The sequence below is a fragment of the Tyto alba genome, unplaced genomic scaffold (genome assembly GCF_018691265.1).
Source record: "Tyto alba isolate M040663 unplaced genomic scaffold, T.alba_DEE_v4.0 Super-Scaffold_18, whole genome shotgun sequence".
NCBI lineage: Eukaryota > Metazoa > Chordata > Aves > Strigiformes > Tytonidae > Tyto > Tyto alba.
Genome location: NW_024881280.1, coordinates 25,390,588 through 25,415,076, shown reverse-complemented (window position 1 = coordinate 25,415,076; position 24,489 = coordinate 25,390,588). Strand labels below are relative to the sequence as shown.

At 40.7% G+C, this 24,489-nt stretch overlaps 1 protein-coding gene across 21 annotated transcripts in view; it reads right to left on the bottom strand.

Moving 5' to 3' along the window:
* The window catches only part of NRXN3 (neurexin 3), a 1,014,891-nt gene that overhangs the window by 683,327 nt on the left and 307,075 nt on the right, over nucleotides 1-24,489 (bottom strand). For all 21 annotated transcript variants that reach the window (XM_042790607.1, XM_042790621.1, XM_042790610.1 and 18 more), the window contains 2 exons: nucleotides 22,974-23,412; nucleotides 17,647-18,030 (listed from right to left, as the gene is read on the bottom strand). In XM_042790607.1, coding sequence (XP_042646541.1) covers nucleotides 17,647-18,030; nucleotides 22,974-23,412 — 823 coding nt within the window. The remainder of the gene's footprint in view (nucleotides 1-17,646; nucleotides 18,031-22,973; nucleotides 23,413-24,489) is intronic.

Here is a 24,489-nt window from a genome sequence, read left to right as displayed (position 1 = left end):
GCAAGTGCTGTTTCAAAATAATCCTTTCCTAGTTTACAGCTGGAAAATATAAGACACAGCTCTAGACCACACCATGAAGAACATCCTGTTTTCTAATATAAGCACCTGACATACTCTGACCAAACAGGGAAAAGGGTAGGTCTCCTAATAGGATGGCTTTTCTGTCCTCAATGCCCATTATTTTAAGTCCTCAGAACAATTTGAAAGCATTAAGATGCCCTCAAGAATGTCTTTTGAACTGACCTACTCTCACAGCAGCAACTAAGACAGAAATAGGAGCCAGTTCATCCAGAGTCACACTGCAAAGCTACGGCAGTGCAGGGACACAACCCAGTGCCCTGAACTACTGTTCCACCACCACTGGGCTGCTGTTCCCCCCTTTTTCGATGATCCAAGAGCTACTTGCCACCTTCGTATTGTACTCTTCATCAAACAGGCCCTGAAAAATTCTCAGAATACCAAACAAATCAAAATAATGACGAGGCCAATAATTCCTTTGGAAACTGGAAAATAATCCACAAGACTAAAAATAATCTAGATCTGTAAGGGAAAGGGGACAGTTCTTGACATCACTTGAAACATAGATGGTAAGACTCTATAGATACAACACCTGTTTCTCTTTCAAATTCTGCAGATTAAGAGACTCAAAAGGGGAAGAATTGAGGCACAAGACACTTTTTTAATATTTCAATTAGCCCTTTATTTGGACTAGGATTTATTTACTGCAGAGTTAAGCATCTCTCATAGTTACAGATTCTCTATTTATATCTGCTAACTGTGCAAATTTCCTGGTTCCCTGATTCCATACCAGCTGCTGGGCACAGCTGTGCTCCCACAAAGGCACCAAAACCAGCAGAATCGCTGTGGGACTGTAATATTTCCCTAATTTCATCCGCATCTGGAAGAGGAAATCACAGCGCTTTTCTCACTCACCCCTGACACATCTCAACAAAACAACACCAATCTAATTAAAAAAACCTACAATAATAGATGGCCAGTCTGAGAAGCTCCCAAGCTTCCACAGCTTTTAAACATGACACTAGCACTTCCTCGGCAAGGTACCAGGTTGTCAACACAAAGAATACAGGAATCTAGGTGCACAGTCACTTGCAAAACTCTTGGACAGAGCAGAGGACATCCTATGAGAAATTAGCCATGCGGAGAGATCAAGGCACAGAATTGCAAGCTATTCAGAGTCTGGCAACAAAGGAGTTTCTGTTTAATGGAAAGAAGGGGATGTAAAAGCAGAGCAACTAGGCAGAACACCAAAGTGCCTCATCAACACACTGCAGCTGTATGACCACACATGATGCTATTTGGCATCTAAATCCTGAAGTGAGGTCTAGAATGGGAATTTCATATTCATATGGGCATCAAGCTCATGGTTGCAGCAAGAGACCAAGGCTGCACCTAGGAGAGGTGACTGGCACATCCTCTACCTGGCATGCACTCCTGGCTACCTGAATCCTGACCCCGCTTCCCCCCAGTCACCGGCACTGTGCTGGCTGTAGCGAACACCATCCTTACTTAATGGCCTCTTCACACTGCAGGCACATAACTCACGTTTTGGGATCTTACTCTAAGAGCTGATGGGCCCCTAAGCACTACACAGTGCAACCCTCAAGTTTGTCAGTATTGACTGCTTTTGTGCATCAGAACCTAACTGATTTGCCAAAGATCAAGCAAAGTTCATGACAGAGCAGGACTAAATGCAAGTGAACTAAATGGTAGACTGTATTTTTGTTGTTGTTTTGGGGTTTTATGCTGAAGCAATATTTGGGATGGCAGCTTGGCAGTCAGAAAAGCCTCTGTCCTCCACCTGCCACAAAGGTGAACAGTTAGCACTACACGTACTTGCTACATGTACTTCATACATTGGGTAGAGAGAATGAGCCTTACACTAGGCTCTCCTTCACTATCAACCTGGAGAGATCTTGGACACATGCTACATTTCCCCATGCTTCTCTTTCTCATCTGAGTCTCTGAGTACGTCTTCTAATTAAGATGTGAGTTTGGGATTTGAAGTTTTCTGGCAACAGCTTTTTCCTACAGTGTATTTGACAATACTTTCCTAATAACATTATTTTCTCATCTGATACTGTAACATATGCTACAGAATATTGTTTCTAATTTGCCTAAACATGGAGCTTTTTCCACAATTCCTTAAGATCTAGCAAAGAAGCTGAGTTATCAAAATATTGTTATTTTTACACAATAAATTATTCTACCCTTCCTAATTCAGTATGAGTTATTACAATAAATAATTACAATATGAATAAAAAAATATACTTTGGGAATCAGTGTCTTGCCTATCTTACAGATTTATTCACATTCTCACTAATTGGAAAAACGTACCCAGTCAGCAGGATTTAGAAAGAAAAATATGTCTTTTGAAGTTGGATGACATTCTTTCATTATTCTGAGGCATACATTTCACAGATCCATACAAGCTAGAAACAGAAGAGCTGGCTAGATCGTGCAGCTCCCTTTCCTTCCTTCCCTCTTAACAAAGCATATTTCATTAAAGCCTGGCCATACTAATTTCCAGTGTCTAACTGATGGGATTTCCATCCATTCTCTAGGGTTCCTGCTATAGCAAAACAAAGCAAAAAGAAATACAGCTCATTATTGGGATGCTGTCTATGTTATTCACCATTTTTGTTTCTTAATTCAACCCAGTATTCCACAGTTAGTGTCTTGTGAACTTTCTTAAATAATTCCCCTTCCTTAGGAAGGCAGTCCTCCCATCAGAGTCAATTCATCATCCTTCCCTTTTACCACACAATATGTACTAAACTCTTCTAATCTTTCTCTGTAATTCCTCCCTTCAGCCTCCTGATTATATTTTATATATATTTATATATATTTTATATATTCAATATTATATTTTATATATTTCAATATTTATATATTTTGATATTACATATTGTTGGATTTCAGTCTAAGCTGCTTGACAGCACTATATTTACAGTGGTTTGGGGGTTTTGGGGGTGTTTTTTGAATTTTCTTTTTTTTTTTTTTAAGTAGCAGCCATGGAAGCTTGTTAAGAGAATACACTTTTTATATTCATATTTCTTGAACATACATTTCGACTCATGTGACTGGGAGTACTCACTGGCATGCCTGCAGCTGAGTATCCAATGTCACTTCATTAGTACACAATTCATCTGGTGAGGAGTTGATATTCAGGCTTATTATCTTGGCAAAGGTCAATGGGTAAAACTATTTAAGGCTCCCTTCTTGTGTGCTCTGTAAATCTCATATCACTATCGAGTCAAATACATTCAGCCAATCGCTGACACACCATACAAAATCTCATCATTTGTTTTGTGCTTCATAAAGGGCAATGAATAATTTTACCTTTTCAATGCCAAAGAAACCGGAAAGTTTTTTCCCCTTGAGTGGCTCAAGTACTACAGCATTTGATCTACAAAAGGTTGCTTGTATACCTCAAAAAAAGCCAGCACTGTTTCCCAACAACCACATAAGGATTGCATTAGCATTGCAGGTATAGAAAAGTAGCACAAGATAGCAAGTCACTGCTATTTTAAAAGAAAATCTCTGACCTTTAAGGATTTTCAATAAACACTGCAGGCCCGGGCAATGTTGTTCTTTTGGGGACATAAACTCAAATTTTTAATACACAAAACACAAGCTGCCCACATTTCTGTACTGATGAAAACTAAAATACTATGTGTCAACTAGCAACGACAGGAAAATGAATTAGATAACAGAGAAATAAGTATCAATCACTAGGTCCGGTTTTCTACCTGTTCTCAGGGCAGGATATCCATTAAGCTAAGAAAAACTATGAAATAGATGGTCAAAGATTAATAAAAATTAACATTTTGTTGGTCTTCAACTTTTCTCATCCTAGAATCTGAAACTCAATGATTCATTCGTTTCTCACCTGGCAACCCTTCATGACTTAGGGAAGTCTCAAGTAGATTTTTTTTTTTTTTTTTTTTTTTGCAGCTAAGGAAGATAAAGGCACCGAAAAATGAACTTGTCTGTAGTGATATAAGCCAGAAAGACAATCACAAGGCATACCTATATTGTATACTTTTGTGAAGCATTGAATTAGTGATGTCCTGTGTACGTAAAGGCTTGTTTTGTGAGAAGCCCCAATCAAATCTTTTCATTAGACCAGCAGCGATGCTGAATTTTCATGACACAGCTGCCCTTGCTCACAGAGTTCACCTGCCACTGGAGCAGCCAGCGGGCTGTCTGGCAGAGCAAACAGGACTGCACACACTGTAGCACAGGGTGCTCTGTGCCCAGTGTACTGCAGCACACCTGAACAGCACCTGCGAGAGGCAGCTTTGCAAAGATTTCCAAGTAATAGCATTCGCTGTGCTTTTACCCCTGGTCCAGGGAAAATCACTGTGTCTTTTAGCTCTCACTCTCAGACAACATTGCTTTAATGTTCATTTGTTCCTTAAATTAAGGCTCATACAACTTCAGTTTTGTCTTATAAGCACATCTTTACTAACCTCCTCTATGTATGAGTTAGTCGGAGTCCCCTGGATTCTGGCCAGGCACACAGGGAGTGATAGTTGAGCGAGTGCAATTCTGGATAAGAGAGAGGCTAACCCGTGGGGAGCTGTACCGTAATCAGCTTTTCATTACTGCATGGCTGAAAGGCCAAAGTGATCCATCAGTGCTCGTCTGAGTGGAAAAACAGTAGAGGTGGAGAAGATGAAGGAATTCACATTCTGATATGACTTATCTCTATCCTATCGCACTCTATAAGTATTTATCTCTAGTAACTGCTAATCAAGTATCCTAGGACTGTATTACTATGTCTGTAGAGATCTGCAAGTATTATTTTAGAGACATCAGATAGCTTTTTCAAGGTGGAAAAAGTAGCTTAGTGACCTAAGAGTCTAATGACTAAATTATCTGATATCTTGGATTCAGACTTTTAAATCCCAGTAAAGTAAATGCAACTCCTCAGCCTGTCTCTGTGGCTAATTACTTTTGTAATCTTGAATCTTACTGTATGTACCTTAATTGTTTTATATCACAGTTTCCCAAAACATAAAATGATATCTATCTCTTTTGAAATTACTCTGCATATATGAAAAAATGGCACTTGTTTGCATAGGATTATCATTTTGCACCCTTATAAACAGTTTAATGTGGATTTATTTAGCTTATTCTGATAGCCCAAAGACAAGTAGGGAGGTCAGCAACTTACTGGTTTTCTCCCAGCTATGACCTTGCCTGTTCCTTGTAAGTTTGAAGGCTTCCCCCTCTGTTACCTGTATGCAAGAGTACAAAAATTCACCCAAGCCCCCATCTCTGTGTTCTACAGAGAGAGGGGCCCTGCATCGCTATGGCAGAGAATAGCCTAAAGTCCACTGCCAATGTGCAAACGCGGTCTTATAAACAGTGTCAGACGGGTTACAGTTCATTGCCTGAACATGCCTATCTCACCTCAGTACTGAACACATCTCAGTCCCAAACACAAACAAGTCTAATGCCAGGACCCCAATATCTCCCCTCCCAATTCTATCTTGGTGGTCCTCCTTCCTGCCCTGAAGCCCTCCCAGGTAGCCTTCACCAAGGAGCTGCTCAAGCATGTAACCCCGGAGCAATGCTGAAGCAAGAAAAAACATAACGCACAGCCACCTGCAAGCACCCAAACAGATGCTGAGTTACAGCTCTTGGCATGCACGATCTCTTCTGCACCTAACAGGATACTCCCTTTCAAGGCATCCACATGGGAAAAGCAAGCTACGGGTGCCACACAGATTTAATAGCATTGTGCTGATCAATGCTTTGATGAAGCACATTGATCACGTGGATGCAGGGCAGTATCCTTCCCTAATCTGAGCAACGGGGTGTCTGGTAAAAGCCAACTCAGCAGAAGGAACACGGTAGCTGTTTCAAAGCTGCTTCTCCTGGAAGAGTTACTGACTGAGGCTTGGCTGGTGGCAGAGACTAGGATATGAACAGTAGGCAGCACACACAAAGAAGGGTAAATGACCAGCATTTTAACTGTTATGGCTTCTCTCAGGAAAAAAACAGTGTAAAAGACAATAGATGGGCTCAGCAAGTAAGTCACCAGCCAGCAGGAAAAGACAAAAGAAAAGAGAAATCACAGCAGTGTAAATCAACCTGTGGACAAATGGTTAAACGAGGATGCTGGTTGCTAATCTACATCCTGTCACTCTGACTTTATAAGCAGGTTAGCTCAAGGGACCATGTGAGCAAAAGCAGCCCCATAAAAGCACTCTTTCCCACTCTCATCTGTATTCGCAGAGGACCAGGTTTTCACTTTATGGCTGCAATGTTCTTGTTTCTTCTGCAGGTCCATTAGCACTGTGCACGTTGCACAGTCAATACCAATTCCAGGCTACTGTTTTCTGCCTTTTTTTATTTGGACACAAGTCCTTGTGTCTGCTGGATTCATTACTCTTCGACATGGCTATTTATGGTGTTTCTTTATGTTTGGATTTTTTTTAAAGCAGCCAAAGTGCCTTTGACTTTAAATAAAAATTAAAAGATAAGGCAAAAACAAAGTGAGCCATTTAAAAAATAGCATGATAAATCATCTGTGTTTCTCCTTAATCTTTTTTGTTTTGCCTAATTGCTTTACCCAAAAAAGGTTGCAGGCTATAAAATGACAAAAGAAACAGATACCAGCCTTTTGTTTGTCCCATATAACAAGGAATCTTCCAGGACGTTCCTTGCTCTTCTGTATCAGACAGGAAGGTGAAATTTGATCAGACTGGAAGGTGAGGCGGCAGAAGGTTTAGGGAAATGGCACACAAGCATTTGAACAAGATGCAGGATTGTGATGCTGCCTCAGTAAAAAGGGTGACAGACTGGAACAGGAGCAAGTCTCCATCCTAGAGAACACTGGAAAATCTCCACTCCTTCCACCAAGACGGCTAATGGCATCTCCTTCACACCACAGAGTGGCTCCCAGCATCAGACTGGGACTGGTGAAAAGTGGACTGCCAACTATTACCTGGGTCTTACTTTATCCACATCCTCATCTGACCAACCTGGTGTTCAACAAGAAGAAAAGCTGGACTTATTAAAAACAGCTTTGAGGCAAGCACCTTGGATGCAGTGCTAAATCAGCCTCCAGTAATACATGACAGGGAGGGAAAGGCTCAAATTCAGAATTGGTCAGTCCTCCAAGAGGACCGAACAATCAAATGCAAATGCAGAATAAAGTAGATTTGCATAAACAGGACATTAGACCTGACCAGTGGAAATGAGGTAGCAGTGACTTTTGGGGTTTGCAGTAAAAAGCTGGACTGCAACAGAAAAGAACTTCACCACTGGGGAGATGGTAACCAAATGGTGAAAACATGGATGTTTCCATGACTAGGCACTGAATCGTTAGGCTTATATGTCTAGGAACCAGATCCTGTCCACTGACATTAGTGTAAGGACACTCAAACTTTTAAAATTTCTTAATATGTCAAGACTTTCCTTTTACCTCATTATTCTCTTCAGTCACAAACTTACATGACAGAGAGACTTTAAAAAAAAAAAAAAAAAAAGCAGCAATAACTATAAAATTTTTGAGATGGTTTCTGTATGCTTGTTTTCTTCTCAGTATTTAGCAAGAACATGCCTTTTGCCAACAACTGGTTCAGGGTGAAATCTTGTCCTAACATGGCAGATGATACACGCAGCACAAACTCCATTTTGTTCTGCTCAGCTCAAAACCCTTGTTCTCTTCCCCAGGCTGGGTGCATTAAGCTGCCTCATGGCTCCTTCTGCCTTCAGCAGTCACACGAGCAACAGAGGCAAAATCAGAGCTACTGAAGAGTTCCTCCTTTCACCACTCTACTTTGCAGCTCTACCAAAGACCAGGCAGGTCAAGAAGACTGACCTACCTTCTAATCTCTAATGCAAATACTCCTTCAAGAGATGAATAAGGTATCTAAAGGACAGCTATTCTGTATATATTTCTCATTCTGAGCACAAGCCTAGGACTCCCAGAGCTGTCAATCTAACATGATTTTCAGCTGAGGGCTGAATTGTCATTTTCCATTTTTACTCATTTAATGAAAGGTAGTGGATAAAAATTCACCATTTAAAATACTGTATTTTATTTTCTCAGCAGTTTGAAATGGAGCCTGTGGGTATTGGGGTAGTCAGACTTAAAACTCTTATTCCACATGACTCTGCCTGAATCCTAAACTCTGGTGCTTTGATACAATTTCCAACAGTAATCCCTTCCAACCTTCCCTGTCCTTCTGCTCCCTTTAGCGGTATCACAACATGAAGGATTACAGTTCTTCCTTGTTCAGAAATGGAAAAGTGCTAAATTTCTCACACCAACACAAGATTAGGATGGTAGGAAACACCTACCCAAAGGGCCCAGGATGACCACAAGAGGACCTTGCCTTAACAGGCAGAACTTCAGAAGTCAACAGGTGCAGGCCATAAAAAATGGAAGCATCATGAGACCAACAGCACTTACTATGAAGCTGCTTTTCTCGTACATCCTCCCTGCTGCTGTGCCTCTTCAGTGGGATGACTTTTGCATTAATGTGATGGATATCTCCTGAGTTTTACATTTTACCTATCCACCTACTCACCACCTATAGTCATCACAAAGCAGGAAGTCACTCTGAAACTCGTATTAAGATTTGATTTATCAGGATAGTTTCCCTCTTCTGCACCTTATCTCCCAATTTTATCCTCCTTGTTTTCAATTACCCAGAAAAAAAATGAGAATGTTGGTAAAGAGGCAAATGAAGATGATAAAAATTATCTTTCCTTTATGCATTCTCAGACCCTTCAGCAGAGTGAGTGAGCATGATTTCCCTCTGGAGAGCCAGGTCTGGTACTTAGTGATGGCGGATTCACCTAGACAATCCTGTGAGCTATTCTGTGGATTAACTGCATAGGACAGAAGGCAAACCAAGCAGATCTGGGTGAGCCAGTACACACCACCAAGTAGGACCTTTCCGTGCTTGTGGTGATGGCTGTGCTTTTGCATATCCTTTCCATATCACATAATAGCCTCATCCAATCAATCAAAGTGTCCAAGGGGCGACTGCTTATCTCCACATGGAGAGAGAGTCAATTAAGGGAGCATCATGAATGCCAAGTCTTCCCTCTCTCCCTGCGATGAATAGAGAAGAATAAATGAGACAGAAAATGCATTGTGCCAATGCCTGCCTTTCAGCTTGATGGTTTTGACTGGGCAAAGTGGAAAGATAGAGAAAGCTAATTTCACAGATAGCATCTCCAAGGTCTATATAGTAATTTTAAATACTGGAAATGATTTTTCATGACAAATGAATCTACTTTGTCCTGGCCACTTCCATCAAGATATTCCCATTAATTGCAGGGACAATTGGCAGTCTCAACAGAAACACAAACTGGTCTGACTGGAGGGTATGGAAAGGAAGGAGGGTGTGAAGCCACAGGGACTGAGATCAGCCACTAAGGAGTAAAAGACTCAAAGACAGTATGTAGTCTGAAACGACTCTTGCACCCAGTATCATCAGGCCATCCCTAGACACCTGACAGATCACAACAGGCATGGTGCATACTCAAAGTAAACAAGCCCATTCTGGATCACACATGTGACATGCCATTATATATCTTGCTGGGAGTTGCCTGGAAAAGCTAGGATGAGAAGGTGAAAAAGTATTTCCTTTCTTCACGGTGACTTACCACTTCAGATGATCCAAGTTTTAGTAAATTCTACCTTCCCCTGATACAGTGTGATCCAGGCAAATTTGACCTGCTATGACAAGCTGTCCTGTAATCTGAGAGTTATCTGAACAGCATTGTGCCTTGACTTATAGATAGGGTGTATTTTGTGCCTTGCATTAAAGAGAAGCCATTGTTCTGGGCTGCCATTTATAAACCAGCAAATAAACAAATATGCCACTACAATATTAGTCCTGTAGAAGAGTCCTATACTAACGAAAGTATAGGATGCTAAAAAGCACTAATCAAAAGTTCTTACTCATCTACCCATCAACATCTTTTTTTTGTTGTTGTTCAAGTGCTCTTTACAGGAGCTGACAGTAGCACAAAATCTAATACAGTTTTGGATAATCACATTTCTTGAACTGAGAGGACCTTGTGAAAGCTACACTCAGCAATAAACAGCCAGAAACACAGAAATTTAGAGAAAACCAGCAGAAATTATCTTCTTGTTTGCCATCAATTACCATATTCAGATGAGATAAAGAGCACCTGGGGTACTAACAAATTCACATGCAGCATGGAAGGCAGGATTGGCCTTAAATATCAAGAGCATATGATGATGGAGACAGAATGAAGAAACAGGAAAGAACACACAGATAAAAAAATCATACCCATGTCATTATAAAATATAGGAGAGACAATCAGTTGATTTCTGTATGGTCTCAGATTTTCCAGCTGTTCAACAGATGCTGTTGGAGATTGTCACGTCAATGAGAGTCTTTGAAGTTGAACAGCCTAAAGACCATAAAATGATCTTTTCCCAAAAAAGATGCAATCACATTGACTACAGAATTAACTGTACACTCTCCTGTACTAAGGATATCACACAGGCATTACAAAGCAACAAATGGTATCACTTGTCCTGGAAACGTGTTCAGAGTGGCTTTTGACTGAAATTATACATCCAAGGACAGTAAAGTTATGACGAGTGGAAAGGATCACAATATAAATCCACAGAAGTGAGAGATTCTGAAATTGTTCCTTCATATTGTTTCTTTTCCCTTACAAGCCCCACCTTGGCTGCACTGTCCTTACTTGAGCTAGAACAACATGAGCATCTTGGGAATTGTTCAGATGTTGAATAGAAGTTACCCCATGAAAGGCAAGGAAAGGATGCAGAGGTGGAGGATACATAAGAGATTCTAATACAGTAGAATAATCCAGCACTTACGCAACCAACAGCAGCCTTCTGCTCTGACACCCAGTCATCAGGGAGAGACACAGGGGAACTAAGCACAGAAAGCCCAGGCCCGTGTTCCTGGAGCAGAAGAATTGTGTACAGCATATACCACAGTAGTAGCTGCTTGGCCAACCAGAGAGGGAACAGCCACGGGTGTTACAAATGGATTGATGGCAAGCGAGAAAATGAGTTCGCACACAAATACCCACAGCAAAACCTAACACACCTCAGATCATGTTTAATGGAGACTTTACTGTAAAATTAGTGAGGAGCAAATTAAAATAGATGTGAAGGGATTGTGTGAACTCTTCCTAAATTCAGAATGAATCCTTTTTCTGCAGTTTGGAGACATTTTAGGAAATTGTACAATAGGGACCTATCTGGTACTTGTAAGTCAATGAGCAGATGTCTAGAGCAGACCTTCTGATTTCTAACATCTTTCACTTTACCTCATGAAATCTTAAAAATTATTCTGATATTTTAACTTTCCTAAAATCTTTGAATATTCAAGATCCAGCAGAGATTAAAAGCATTAAAACACTGCAGCAAAGGCTTTTCTCCTAATGTGTCCAGAAGCCCTGGGAACCATCAGTCCTGTAAGAAAATCTATTCTCAGCAGTTATCTAGCATTACACTGCAGAATCAGAAGGTCTGGACAGTCTAAAAAGCCTCAACACATTTGAGGTTTTTTAAACAAACCTTCTAATACATAATTATCATCAAGCATCTTCACTAAAATAAAAAAGAAATCAATGCTGCTACCTGTGCTTGAGACAGCAAAGCATACAACACTTAAACCATGTAGTAAATGATTTTGTAGCATTTCTTATTACCAGTAATTTTACAACATCTCTGTCTATTGCGTACATAGTGGGCAGATGTGTGTTGTCATTAAAGTGTTCTTAGCAAACATTGCTATAAAGGTACTTGGCAGATAATAAAATGTATAGCCCTATGCTCAACATCCGCATTGCCAACAGCAGGTACATTGCTGTTCACAAACAGTATGCCACAAAACAGAAAAAGCCTGGTTTCCTCAGGGTGTTAATAGTCCATCTGTGAGCAAGCTCAAACAGGAAGGGATGCTGGTTCCAGCCTTTGAGAGGAGAAATGGAGTGGGATATCTCTGTCTTGCTGCAAGAAACACTGGGTGCAGCTCAGCAAAATGAAAGGGCTGGAACAAGACTTTTTTTTTTTTTTTTTTTTTCCTTACCTGGAAAGGACTCTGGCTATGTCGAGTTCTGAGCAATTAACTTCAAAGGTTTAAAATCTAAACTTCAGTGTCTTTTATTTCAGTCTTAAATGGCCAGCAGTCTCATACAAACCTGCCTTTTCTAATCTTATCAGTATGTAACTCTTTACTTAAAAAAACAAACAAACAAACAAAAAAAAAAAACAAAAACAACCAAACTCCAATCAAGGCAATTAAGTAGGAGAAAGCATTAAAAACTGAGTGATCAACATTTGATTTTCATTGGCCTAAATCAGTCTGATTTTCAGTTGTCTTTTGTTTTGGATCCTTCCTGGGATTTTACCCTCTGCAGTCCCCCTCACAGTGTTTTGGTAGAAGGAAAGCACGAAGAGAGCTTTCGGGATCCACAGAACAGACCTCATGCACCTTTTTGAGCCAAGGTACTTTAGAACAGAGAGGCTACACTGTAGACACTCTTCTTTGATACTCCTTTCTAAAACCCTAGGATGCAAGAATGACTAAATACTACCAAGAGTACAAGCTCCAAGGATTTTTTCCCTAATGCCTGACATTCCACAACCTAAGACCTAGCAAACTCAGTACAAAGCCTCAATATGTACTTGCAATCATAACTGCCATCACAAATTGACTTCACTGTGTCTGTCATTCCTTTCAGAGACATCCAAAAACTGCCTTTCAGTTTGGAAGCCCTTCTGGTGTGAATAAATCTTGCTCTCCACCATACATACCCTAATCAGATATAGCAGGAGAGCTCAGGGAGCCGGGGGAGGTAAGATCGTTACTACATTACAAGGCACTCAGAGGCACTTGCAGGAGGCGTTGGGCCTGTCTGTTAGCTTCTTTTCTATTTCCTTTGCTTTATGCCCCCCACCCCAAACAAGACACTCTCTTTTGTCAGTCTAGCAGCCTTGGCAGTTCAGCACTGTCAGTTCCTCCACAGCACAGACACTTACTTTCCGGAGTGCAGCAATACTGAATTATCAGACCAGAATCAACACATAATCCATAAAAGGAGACAGGCAAATCAACAAAAGTAGGCAAGCAGATCGCCTTATTGCTTTGAATTTCTCCTGAGAAACAACTACATCCCTCCACTGACTGCACAGGGAACTTAGACATTTAGCACAGGTCCTCAGTGCCAGGCTTCTACTTTTTTAAACTTAGAGTGCTTATCCAAGGCATCTAAATAAGGAGGTCACAATACTACTTTAATTAAGTTCATGCCACCTCCAATGGCAGCAGAGTCTTATTTCCTAGCCTGGTAGACAGGCACACCACTGCTCTCTTGCAACAGCTACTGTGGAACCTCTTAAATTTCAGAAACTGCTATGTTTACAGCATAAACAGTTAAAACATAATAGTTTTAACCGTGGCTCAAAAAGGCCCTTCTCACATATGATTTCCAACATTGTCACACTGAGTTAGATCAAGTAGTAGAGAACCATTATGGAAAGATGATTGGGAAGCTTGAGGATTTAAGAAAATTAGTAACTAATGAGTGTGTTACCTGATCAGCACAGTCTCTGGTGGAAGGTATGAAATGGGTACCACATCTAGCTACTTGCCAGCATTTGCTGCTGCCTTTGCTCAGCCTCACAGCCTGGAACTGAGCACTTCTGGCCCATGAATCCCATTGCACTTTCATCTCCTCTCCTTTCTGTGTCACCTGCCACTGGCTACAGAGGTGGAGAGAAACACAATCTCACAAACAGATCAAGTGAAATTTATGAAGATTGAAGAGAGTCTTATTTAGGTGAAGTACTTTGTCTCAGCTTTCTGAGGCTCAAACACTGATGTCCATTCACTCTAGTTTCTACAGCAAGAACTTCAATGTAAGTATACCCGATAGAAGCCTTCATAATTTGTCTCCCAATAATATTATTTCCTAGTTAGTACACGAAAAACATACAGTTACCAAAAGAACTAGAGTAGTCCTACCAGCACTTTTGACTCCCTGACATACCCCCTCTCCTTGGGTGGGAGTCATATCAGACATGAACTGATCTTTGCCATGTCTCCCCCCATCTCTTCTATGCAATTTCAATTACCCGAAGGAGGGACTACATTACCCTTAGAAGCTGTCGTGTTTAAGACTAAAAACACCTTTGTCTGCTTACATAACTGCCAATACCAAAAGACCGATTAGATACCAGAATTGTAAGAATGAATTTGAGGCTTTGGCAGCAGTTCTCTGGTTTGTGCCCTATCAAACTGTAGCCACAGTAAGGTTTCTCCATCTGCACAGAAGTACTGTCTGAACAGATCACTGCAACCAAAGTCTGTGTTGCATCCAGTGTACCTTGCTGAATGTACAAAGGTATTACTTCACCGACAGGACAAACTCACACAGGCTTTAGATATAGGTGACATATGAATACCATGTATTTGTATTGTTTCACCATGAATAAAATGAATCCAAACCTCTTTTCTAGCTATGACAATCAATTTTGCTTTCGAGTCCCTTTTAGATACATAACAGTCTTTTATATGGCGAAGCACAAAACGTATAAGAAATACAGTATTATAAATGCAGAAATGCTATACCTGGAGAGTGGGAGATCAACTTCACCATCAACAACAAATGAATCATCTGCTCCTCTCCCTGGAGCTGTATATAAGTCTTTTGTATTTTTAGTACCTTAACTAAATGTTAAGTAGGTGCTATGCTTTGTGATAGTGAATATCGTGGTAGCCAGCAGGCATAGAAGATTCTTTATTCTAGGCTCCCCTGCCCCTTAACCCTTTACCCTACATCTTGGGCCGCAAATCCCTTCCAAGAGTTATACTCCTCTCTTTTAACATGACAGAATTCTAAGGACTGAGTGAGAGAGACAGCCCTTCTCAGATGGCAAACTGGAAAAGGAGCTGTCTCTTATTAAAAGATCTATCCTGCTCCTTCTTCATTCCTCCCCTTACACACCAGCCTGGCTCCCCCCTGGTCCTGTGGCAGCTCTTCAGTCACTATACAGAAGTGCCACCATGGCATGGCAGCGTCTCTCACTTTGATTTCCTTCCCAGTCTTCATTTCAACCTTTCTCCTTCCAGCAGTATTTGGATCATAGGCCAGCTGAAGTCAGGACTTGCAATAATCATTGGGTGTCAAACCATGAGAATGAAAAATATCATCGGTAGCCTGCAATACTTTGTTCATGGAGGCAAAATCACTGTGCATTAATGCAGACGTCTGATATCAAGTAGTTGTATCAGAGCAGTATGAGGCTGCTATGTAACACCATGATAAATGCTGTAGAGTCAAATACACTTCATTCTGCACAACCTTTTTCATATATCCAGTCCACAAATATTTATCCCCTGTGAGCTGCTTCCCACCTTGCCAAAGAACCTCAAGCATGAAAGCCACGTTTTGCCTGACACTTGGCCTAAACCAGTAAGGGGGCTCTGGTTTCTAGTTACAGAAAAAAAATGAGTTTCCCAGGATTAGGATGTCTCCATTTACCTTTCACGTTGTCCTGAACTACAATATCATTGTTTTGTTAATGTTCTGATTCTAACACATATTTATTAGGACCTTAAGTTCCTACACTGGTAAACATGCATTTTATACATCTATCTTTCTTATTCATACTGATGATGCCCAGAGCACGGCCAATTTATGGATCTCGAGCCACACTCGAGATTCATTTCTCCTAAATTAAAATGCTTACATGCCCCAAACTTACTGATTTCTTTTCACTGATAATAAAAGGAGTAAAAGCCAACACCACAGCTATCTAAAGGTACATGAGATGAATCCTGTTCTTTATACACCACTGGTTAGCTTTGGATTCTCTTCTGAGAGTCAGGTCCAGGAGATGGACATGAGACAGCGTCCATAAAGTCCTGAATCACAGAACTGGTCACTCCTAATACTAAATAAAGAGCAAGGGCAAGCATAACTGCAATGCTGTGGCAGAACAATGCATTTATGATATTGGTTCTTTTTATCCCGTCTCTCCAAAACCTATTCACACAACAATAGGCCAAAACAATTCCCAAGGCTGTGGTTGAGAAAACCTCTGACGTTTTCCAGAATTTTCTAATCCAGTGTGGTCTACAGAAGAGAAATTCTGAGCTGACACTGGCATAGCCAATGCATGAATCTTACATTTTCACCCATGTCCTCACAGCAGGGATGGCAGTGTTGATGCTTCAGCTGTTTTAAGGACCATTGGCAATTAACTACTATTGCTGCTTAGGGCAGGATGCTACAAATTGCTGTCTGTGAGAAGCTTTATGAATGATCATAGATCTTGTGCTGTAAAACATAAAATCTCATCCGGTCTATAGGAAGAATTGTGGTCATTAACAAAAACTTCCTGTAACAAAGAAAATCCTCTGGAGAATGAATTAATTACAAATCTCAATTCTGTCTAATATTTTATGCACTGTACCTAACTTTCACATTCTTTCTCCTAAGAGGCATGGTACTATGATCAATATTTAAAAATGCATAGGGAGGACACTGAGTGGGAAAGGAGCTTCTGAAATATTTATGGCAGAAGCTCAAAAATATCCAGATTTTCAATTCTAAGGCACATGCTATCACCATTAGGCCATGGTGCCAAGTAAGGTAATAGAAAGAAGGGGCTGAAATCCCTAAGACCCTGCTAATGGCTTACATTTAATTCTTGGGTGTACTGTGAGTGCAGTTCAGCCAGAATTCAGTGCTAATGGCCAAATATTAACAGAAAGATTGATTTCAATATAAGAAAATACCCTTTAGGGAATATTTTCTTTTCTAAGTGATCTTTTTTTTAAAAAAAAAAAAACAAACACTCACCTACCTCATTCTGAGAGTAGCACCAGCAAATAAGTATAACAAGAATTAATGGAACCACCTGGTATTTGAGAATTATATAGCTCAGATATCTTACATTAGCAAATTCCTTTCCACATGGCCTAGAACACATACATTTTGCTTGTCTGTACCAGCATTACTTATGCCTCATATTTCTAAACATATGTCATTAAATCACCAGTCAGCATGAGTAAGAAGAAGATGCAGAGAATCTCCCATCATGTCCTACAGATTCGTCTCATCAGAGGTGAACTTGGTGACACGTTGCTGTTAACGCTATCTCATTATCTGGCTTTACCCATAAACAGCCATCAGGGAAATCCTACCATGCAAAAACGAGGAAGACTACACAGAACTGAGATACAACATCTGTCCCATGCAAGAAAAATCTCCATAACTCACGTTGACACTTGGTACTGTTTCCTGTAATTTGCCTGAGATTTCTCACATGCAGCAGCATTTTCTGCCTTAGGAGACAAACCATAATCAGCCAAAGAAACTCTGAAACCTGAAGACAAGGTCTTCAGACAGCTTAGGAAGTGAAGTGGCAGATGAAGAAGGTAAGTTCATGAAACGAAGGTGGAAAAGGCTAGGAGGAAACGATTGGAGAAGAAAGCTTCCCTACTGTGAGAATTGGAACTTAGCATCAGGAAGACCAACAAGTGTAGGGGAAGGTCTCAAGAAACCCTGACTTTTCTTCCAGTTCTCCTACACACCTTCACCTCTGTGTAACTGAGGTCAGGAAGCTCAGCTTACCTCGCTCACATGTTCTACCCCAGTAGCCGGTGCCAGTACAGTCACAAATGAAGCGGTTCCAGCCATCCTTGCAGACTGCATTATTCTTACACGGGTAGCTGTCGCACTGCTTGGTGCTGAGGCGGGAGCAGGAGGACTTGACCCCGGCGGCATTCTGCGCCTCTGCCAGCTGCCGGATGTTCTTGCTTCTTCCATCGATGAACAAGTCTCGGATACAGCCAACGTAGCCATAGTTCAGCATTGCTGTCCAGAGCTCTGTGGGAAGGATGAGTCCTGCCCGGTTCTCAGGCAGCCCACCGAGGTACATGTCGCCTTCCAGATCTAGGATCTCACTCTCCCCACTAGCGGTGAATGGGGTGCGTCTGCTGTTCACTGATATAGTACCTAAATGAGGAGGATAAGGAGACATCAGCACTTTCTCTTAACAGCCTCAGTCTAGTTCATTTTTTTCCAATAACTGAATAAGGTTTAAGGTTCAGAGCAGGAGAGTGAAGATTCCTCCCTACCAAATGCGCTCCTAACAGAGACGGTGTCTCCCACACAGCTCCCTCTCCTCTTAAACCATAGGCCGTAAGTACTTCCACTTAGTGAGTGACCATCATGTGTCTGTATCCCAACTTGCATTATAAGGTCACAAGCATAACAGTGCAATGGCTAGATAATAACATGTAAACCCTGAGCATTATTCAATGATATTCATACAGCAAAGCAAAGACTTACTGAGAACATACAGGAGTTTGATGGTATCAGGACTGGAGAGAAAAAAAGATAAGCAAAAGTGTATTAATTCACACTACATAGCTCTTCCAGAAGACACTTCATCAGTACCTCCAAAGCTAGATCTGGATGACGGAACTAAATAGACCCTTATCAAGTTTGTAGATTACATCAGATTGGGGAGAATGGTTGATGCATTGGAGGAAGCACAGGGCTACCATTCAGAGAAACCTTTACAAGGTGGAATAGAAATGTTAGATATAAATCAACAACAATAAATACCAAGTCCTACACCTGGGGCAGAATAACCTCACATGTAAGTACAGGTTGGAGAGCAGTGGCTAAGGAGCAACTCTGCAGAAATGGACCTGGTGATATGGTCAACAACAGTTTGAACATGAGTCAGCAGTGTGCACTTGCACACAGGATGCAGCAAGGGAAACTCCACAGAAATAAACATTTTTCACCATGAGGGTGGTCAAACATGGGAACAGAAACCTCAGAGGGGTTGTGAAATCACCATCCTGAGGGTATTCAAAACCCAGCTGGACACAACCCTGAAGAAAGCCTAGATTTCAGCAGAGTTTGGACTAGAAATCTTCAGAAGTGTCTTCCAAAAAGTATTATTCTGTGGTTTTACAAAGGAAGCTGAGCATTCTAACTTCCATTTTACTAACAGGAAAATTGAAGTGGAGAAATATGAAGGTTAAATCTGAAGAACAGTTATTACTAAAACTGTAGTAGCTTCCATATGCTCCAAGCAAGATGTGGGCATACTGCACTGAGGCCATTCCTATATATTTCAAGAAACTGTCCTAGCACAAAAAATAATGAGAGCACATAATACAGAAATATAATCAGATCACATGAAACAGGTGCAGAGAAGCAAAGTGACTTGCTTAAGGTCAGACCATGTAGAAAATCAGGGAACATAATGCAGGTCTCTCATCCCAGAGCATCATACTCTTCAGAAAAGCATTCAGCAGCTTTTGCGATAGGGGCATCTGCCCACCACTCAGCTAAAAATTAGCAATTCACTCTCCCTAGCTATAAATCATCGCATCCAATTGCCTTGTCACCAAGATAGTCTGTCCTCAGAGACAACTATCCAAGCTTTAAGATTAATTCCACATCATTGAATTTTTATCATACACTCCTACGATAAGGTGGGAGAGTTTAGTTAATAGTTAGCTCTATTTTGTGCCTCTGTGAGAAAGAGAAGTCTTGTACATATGCTTTTTCTTCAGTTGTAATGGGTGGCTGCTTAGAGAAGAGCACGTATGACACAGACACAAGGTATTTCATGTGTGTGATGTTCAGAAATAATTTAGGCATATTGTCAGAGGCAGCAGAGTGCCAGAAGCAACAGAGGTGTTACAAATTAAAGGCTCAAAGAGAACCACAATTATTTGATGAATCATTTTGTAAAAACAAGCAGCAGCACCACAGACATTTTCCCTTTTATAAAGTAAGAAAAGAGAAGATGTGACAATAAACGTACAGCTGTAAAGGCAGCATGTCACAGAGCCACAGGATCACAGCCCCCCTTGAGCATCTCCGCTGTTACTCCTCAAAAGCAGCACGTGGAGTACATATTACTCAAAAGACTAGAACAAACCAAAATACTGGAGGGCTGAGTTCCAGACAGCTGCTTCTGTGAAAAAAACAAATACCACCTGCAAAAGCCACAAAGGTAAAGAAACCCCCCAAAGGAGAAGAAATACTGGATGCTAAGAAGTGTAAAACCTGGAGAATGAACGTAAGATGATGAAAAGAAACAGGCTAGACAGAAGCTTAAACTTTCTGCCAGTGCTTTGTACCCTGAAACTATACCTGTAAGGAGATGGTACTAGCTCAAATGCAAAGCACTTTTAAGACCAAGCTCCTGAGATGGAGAAATTTTGAACTGACCCTAGGAAGGAGCAGTCACGTGGGCTGATATCCTTTTTATTTGTTGTTTTTTTTTTTTTACAAATATCACGTTTGCAACTCTTTTTAGGTAGTTTAAATCCCATCTTGAGATATCAGAAGCATCTAAACATCTCCTTTCCAGTCCCTTAGGCATTTCACGCAGGGCTAAAGAACAAACAGACCAAAAGACCCCAGTTACTAAGGGCAGAGCTGGTATACAAAGCAGTGCACTGATGCAGCTGTACACCAGACCTTCCAGCAAGATTTTTATTGTCTGAGTGGGTGGGACAACATGTGTGTTTTGTAGCTGATGACCAGCCAAAAATACTGTCTTGTGTAATGTGCTCAGTGTTTCTCAGCTAGAAACTGTGACGGGTTTTGTGGACGCTTTTTAGGAGCTTTCCCCAAGGACTGAAAGGTTACAGGACACTAGGTGTCCATGTCCATGCTGTCAGCTTCTGTCAGGGTAGAGAGAAAAAACAGCTTTTGTTGCCCTGGCAGCCAACACAGACCAAAGCATACACAAAGCCTAAGGGGACTAGAGGTGCCAGAGGTTATTTGAGCATGACCACCATGCTTTCCCAGCATTTATGTTCCTCTCTTAGTACATTGCAGTAGTGAATATTTTGATTTTTAGGCTATTTTACTAAGCTCAGCAGAGCCTGAAGTTTTGGACTGTTATAGAAATGGGAAGAAGGAGAGAGATGACACTTAATAAAGGCCTAGCTGATTCATTAATGAGAATCAGAACCTCTAGGTCACTAGCTCATTAAACTCAAATGGCTGTTTTGTAGCCTGACTTTTGAACTTAGCTAAGTTCATTATTTCAGTTCAGTTTCTAGATGACAGGAATCCACATTTAAAAAAAAAAAATAATAATCTCCAAGGTGTAACCATTCTCTGGTCTGCATGTGGGAGAAAAGCCAAAGGCTAAACAAGAAGGGATCCTGAACTTCCTTCTGACACCTACCAAATGTACCGCAGCATAAGAGTCGTTGATGCTTGCTAAAGGTATGGTGTGAAGAAATCAATGCTAGTACAAATGTGCTCATTCTTGTTGAGCAAAGTGCTTTTAATTCAAAATATGTTATCTCTAATCAGTGTCCAGAACATCAAAAACTTCCCTGCCACGCAACAAAGTAGTCAGTCCTACAGTCTCATCCACCAAATAGCAGTACTGTCTGTCACAGCCTCCTAGTCCAAATGAATGTATGTCCCTCTTCCTAGGTTTTTACAAACTTTCTTAGTAAAGAGCTTAGTGTCATTTCTGTTCTTCTTCAGCTGCCTCTCCAGGGACCAGACAGTCCCCAAGCAAGCAAGCAAAACTGAAGGCAGTACTGAATGCAACTAATTGAGTTTATCCTTGGAAGTTAATTAAATTTTAGCAATTCTAAAGAAATCAAAGCCCCATTTATTTATTTATGACTTCCTTTATAAAATGTTCCTATCGATGTCTTTAGGAGATAGGAATATATAACCCCACATATTAAGTCCTAGTAGAGCATCATGCCAAATACAAAGAAACTCCTCACATCATCAAAGAAAAAACTAGCTTCAGGCAAGGACCTGTTCAAACAGCTAGGCTTTGCATGGTATCTAGAAGTCAGCTCTTTTGAAAACTCAAGGGAAGCAAATACTAGCACTGCGTTCTTTCTACTGATGACATTCAGCAACTGGAAGGAAACATAAAATTAGGGACCTAAAGCTATCATCTCGAGATTACCAGACAAATCTCAAATCCACTTGTAAATGTAAGCAAAATTCCCTTTGAAGGGTTATACAGCCAGGCTTTGAGATCCCAGTGATTCAGGCAGAATTCAAGTACAATTGTTCACGTATTCTCAAGACAAAGTTACAGCATTTGATCATTTTTTTTTCCATACATAATTTCAGAGCACATCGTGAGTATGTTAGTTTAATATCCAGCACTAGAAACAAACAAAATACCTTTTGGTAACTGCACAATAGGTATATTATTAGAAACAAACTAAAACACATTTTTGAAAATTAGAAGCTGTGAGGAAAAAAGAAACATCCACTGAATGCTGACTCAGATGTTAAGAATAGAATTTGGCATCCAAGAGAGAGCAAAGGAACCTAACTGAAAACTACAAGATACTAAAGGAAACAGAATAGGATGAAAATGTTGATTTGCCGCCATAATTTTGTCACTGGTTGTGCCCATTACTTTTATTTTTCTCATGACAAGATCCCAAACCTCTGCTCTTTAAAGACACGAGATCCAGAAGATGTTAATATTAGGTCACAGTAGTAAGTTTTAATTTGGTTTCTAATAAGTGTCTTTTTGAACAGAAACCCAAAGTATATCAGTGAGAATTTCTCAAACCAGGAACTAAATAATAATGGTTCTGAGGTATCTTAAACTTTACTGTGGCCTACAAATAAGTCATTACTATAATTATGTATGTAATTGCAAAGACAGGTCCAGAATATCTGAAGATTGTGAATAAAATATTAATAGACTGCCTCTGTGATGTGATATCCTAAGTTCACACTAAACATGGAATGAAAACCTATCCATTCACCTCTTTGCTTTGCTGGATATATATCACTGGAGTAACACTAAGTTTTTCTAAGAAGGTGACTCGTATGTAACAGTTTTTGAAGGTTCTGAGAATACACAGCCCTAGGTCTGGATCTGAAAGATTAATCTACTTAAGAAAAAGTCAACACTCTACCTGATCTTCCATCTCGTTGAATATCCACATGATACCACTCTCCATCATTGGCTTTCTTCTGGGTTGCCTTGACTTTAATTGTCCCAGAGCCCATGTCCAGCAGCAAGTAGAGGTTCCCATCTAGAAGCTCAACTGCAAAGAAGTCTACCTTTGTATTTTTCTGGCTTCTGGCATCTTTCCTCTCCTGAGGCTTTCCATGGGTGAAAAGGATCAGTCCATTGGGTTCAGTGGTTCGGAAATCAAATGAGATGGAGCCCATCCTTTTGGTATTCCATTTAGGCAGACTAATATAGGCCTCAGGTGTCTCAAAGCTGATGGGATCCAGCGTAGCCACATTTTCACATACGAATTTAACTTCCCCGTAGATCTTCATCTTAGTATCACCAATCCGTGCCAAGCGAGACAGCTCCAGACGAATATCGTTATTCTTATAAACAACCTGCCAGACACAAGGAAAAATATCATACATCAATCCTGCATACAGTACAAATATCCCAATTACTTTCAGCCATGGGAGATAAACTTCTCCCAAAAGGCAGTGGGGAGCAGAAAGGAGGCGATGCAAGAGTCTAACATGATGACAGGAGAGAGAACAACCAGGAGTGTGTTTAGAAGTGGCAGCAATGGGTACTTTGTGATGACTACAGATCAGATAAGCAACCAGAAGAGAACATTTAACTGAAGGACAGTGAGAACAATTAACTCTACCACAGGCCCACTCTCCTGTAAAACCTTTCGTACATAAAATACAGTGTGTGTCTGGTATCATGCTGTTATATTTGCATAAATCCCATACAAAATACACAACAAAGTGTAACCTCCATGTCCATCTCTGCTAGCCACAGGAGGGGACTCTGTAGCACCACTGTCATTTCTCTATTATTCCTATAAGCCCACTTAACTGCTAGGAGAGAGACGCAAAAAAAATCAAGCAAGTTGCTGTGAACTGTTGGTGATTGCCCTGTGGCTTCTAAAGAGCGACAAGAAAAAATAGACTTAAAATTTCTCTGACCAAGAAATGTTAGATCCCTACAGGCACAAATTTGCTATGGAAATATCTGCAAAGTTTACCCTCACTTCAAGAAACCTATACTCTCTGTGTTAACACATAAAAGTCTGTAACATATTCGGTGCCTGGGCTCTTACTCTCTCTGTGTTAAGGACCAGAACTCTGGACTCTGCATTGCTACATGGATGGAAATTAGCCAAGAGAAGCGTCCCAAACAGTCAAGCACTCCTGAGCATGCCTGGCTTGCTCAGGAGTCCAGACCTCCTGCCCTTCTCTTTCTGACAGGTACAGAATTAATTCCTTGCAAAGAGGATTCCTCTCCATGTCATGTCATTCTCACAGAGGCAGGGACCAACCTGAAATATCAGTAAACTGTACTTCCTCTCAACCACTTTTTGTGCTTCCCAAACCCAGAGCTGGCACATACAGCAAGCAAAAGCATTTCTGCAACTAGCACAATTTTGATTGAATTAATGTTCTGCAACACTACTAAAGACTTTGATTTCT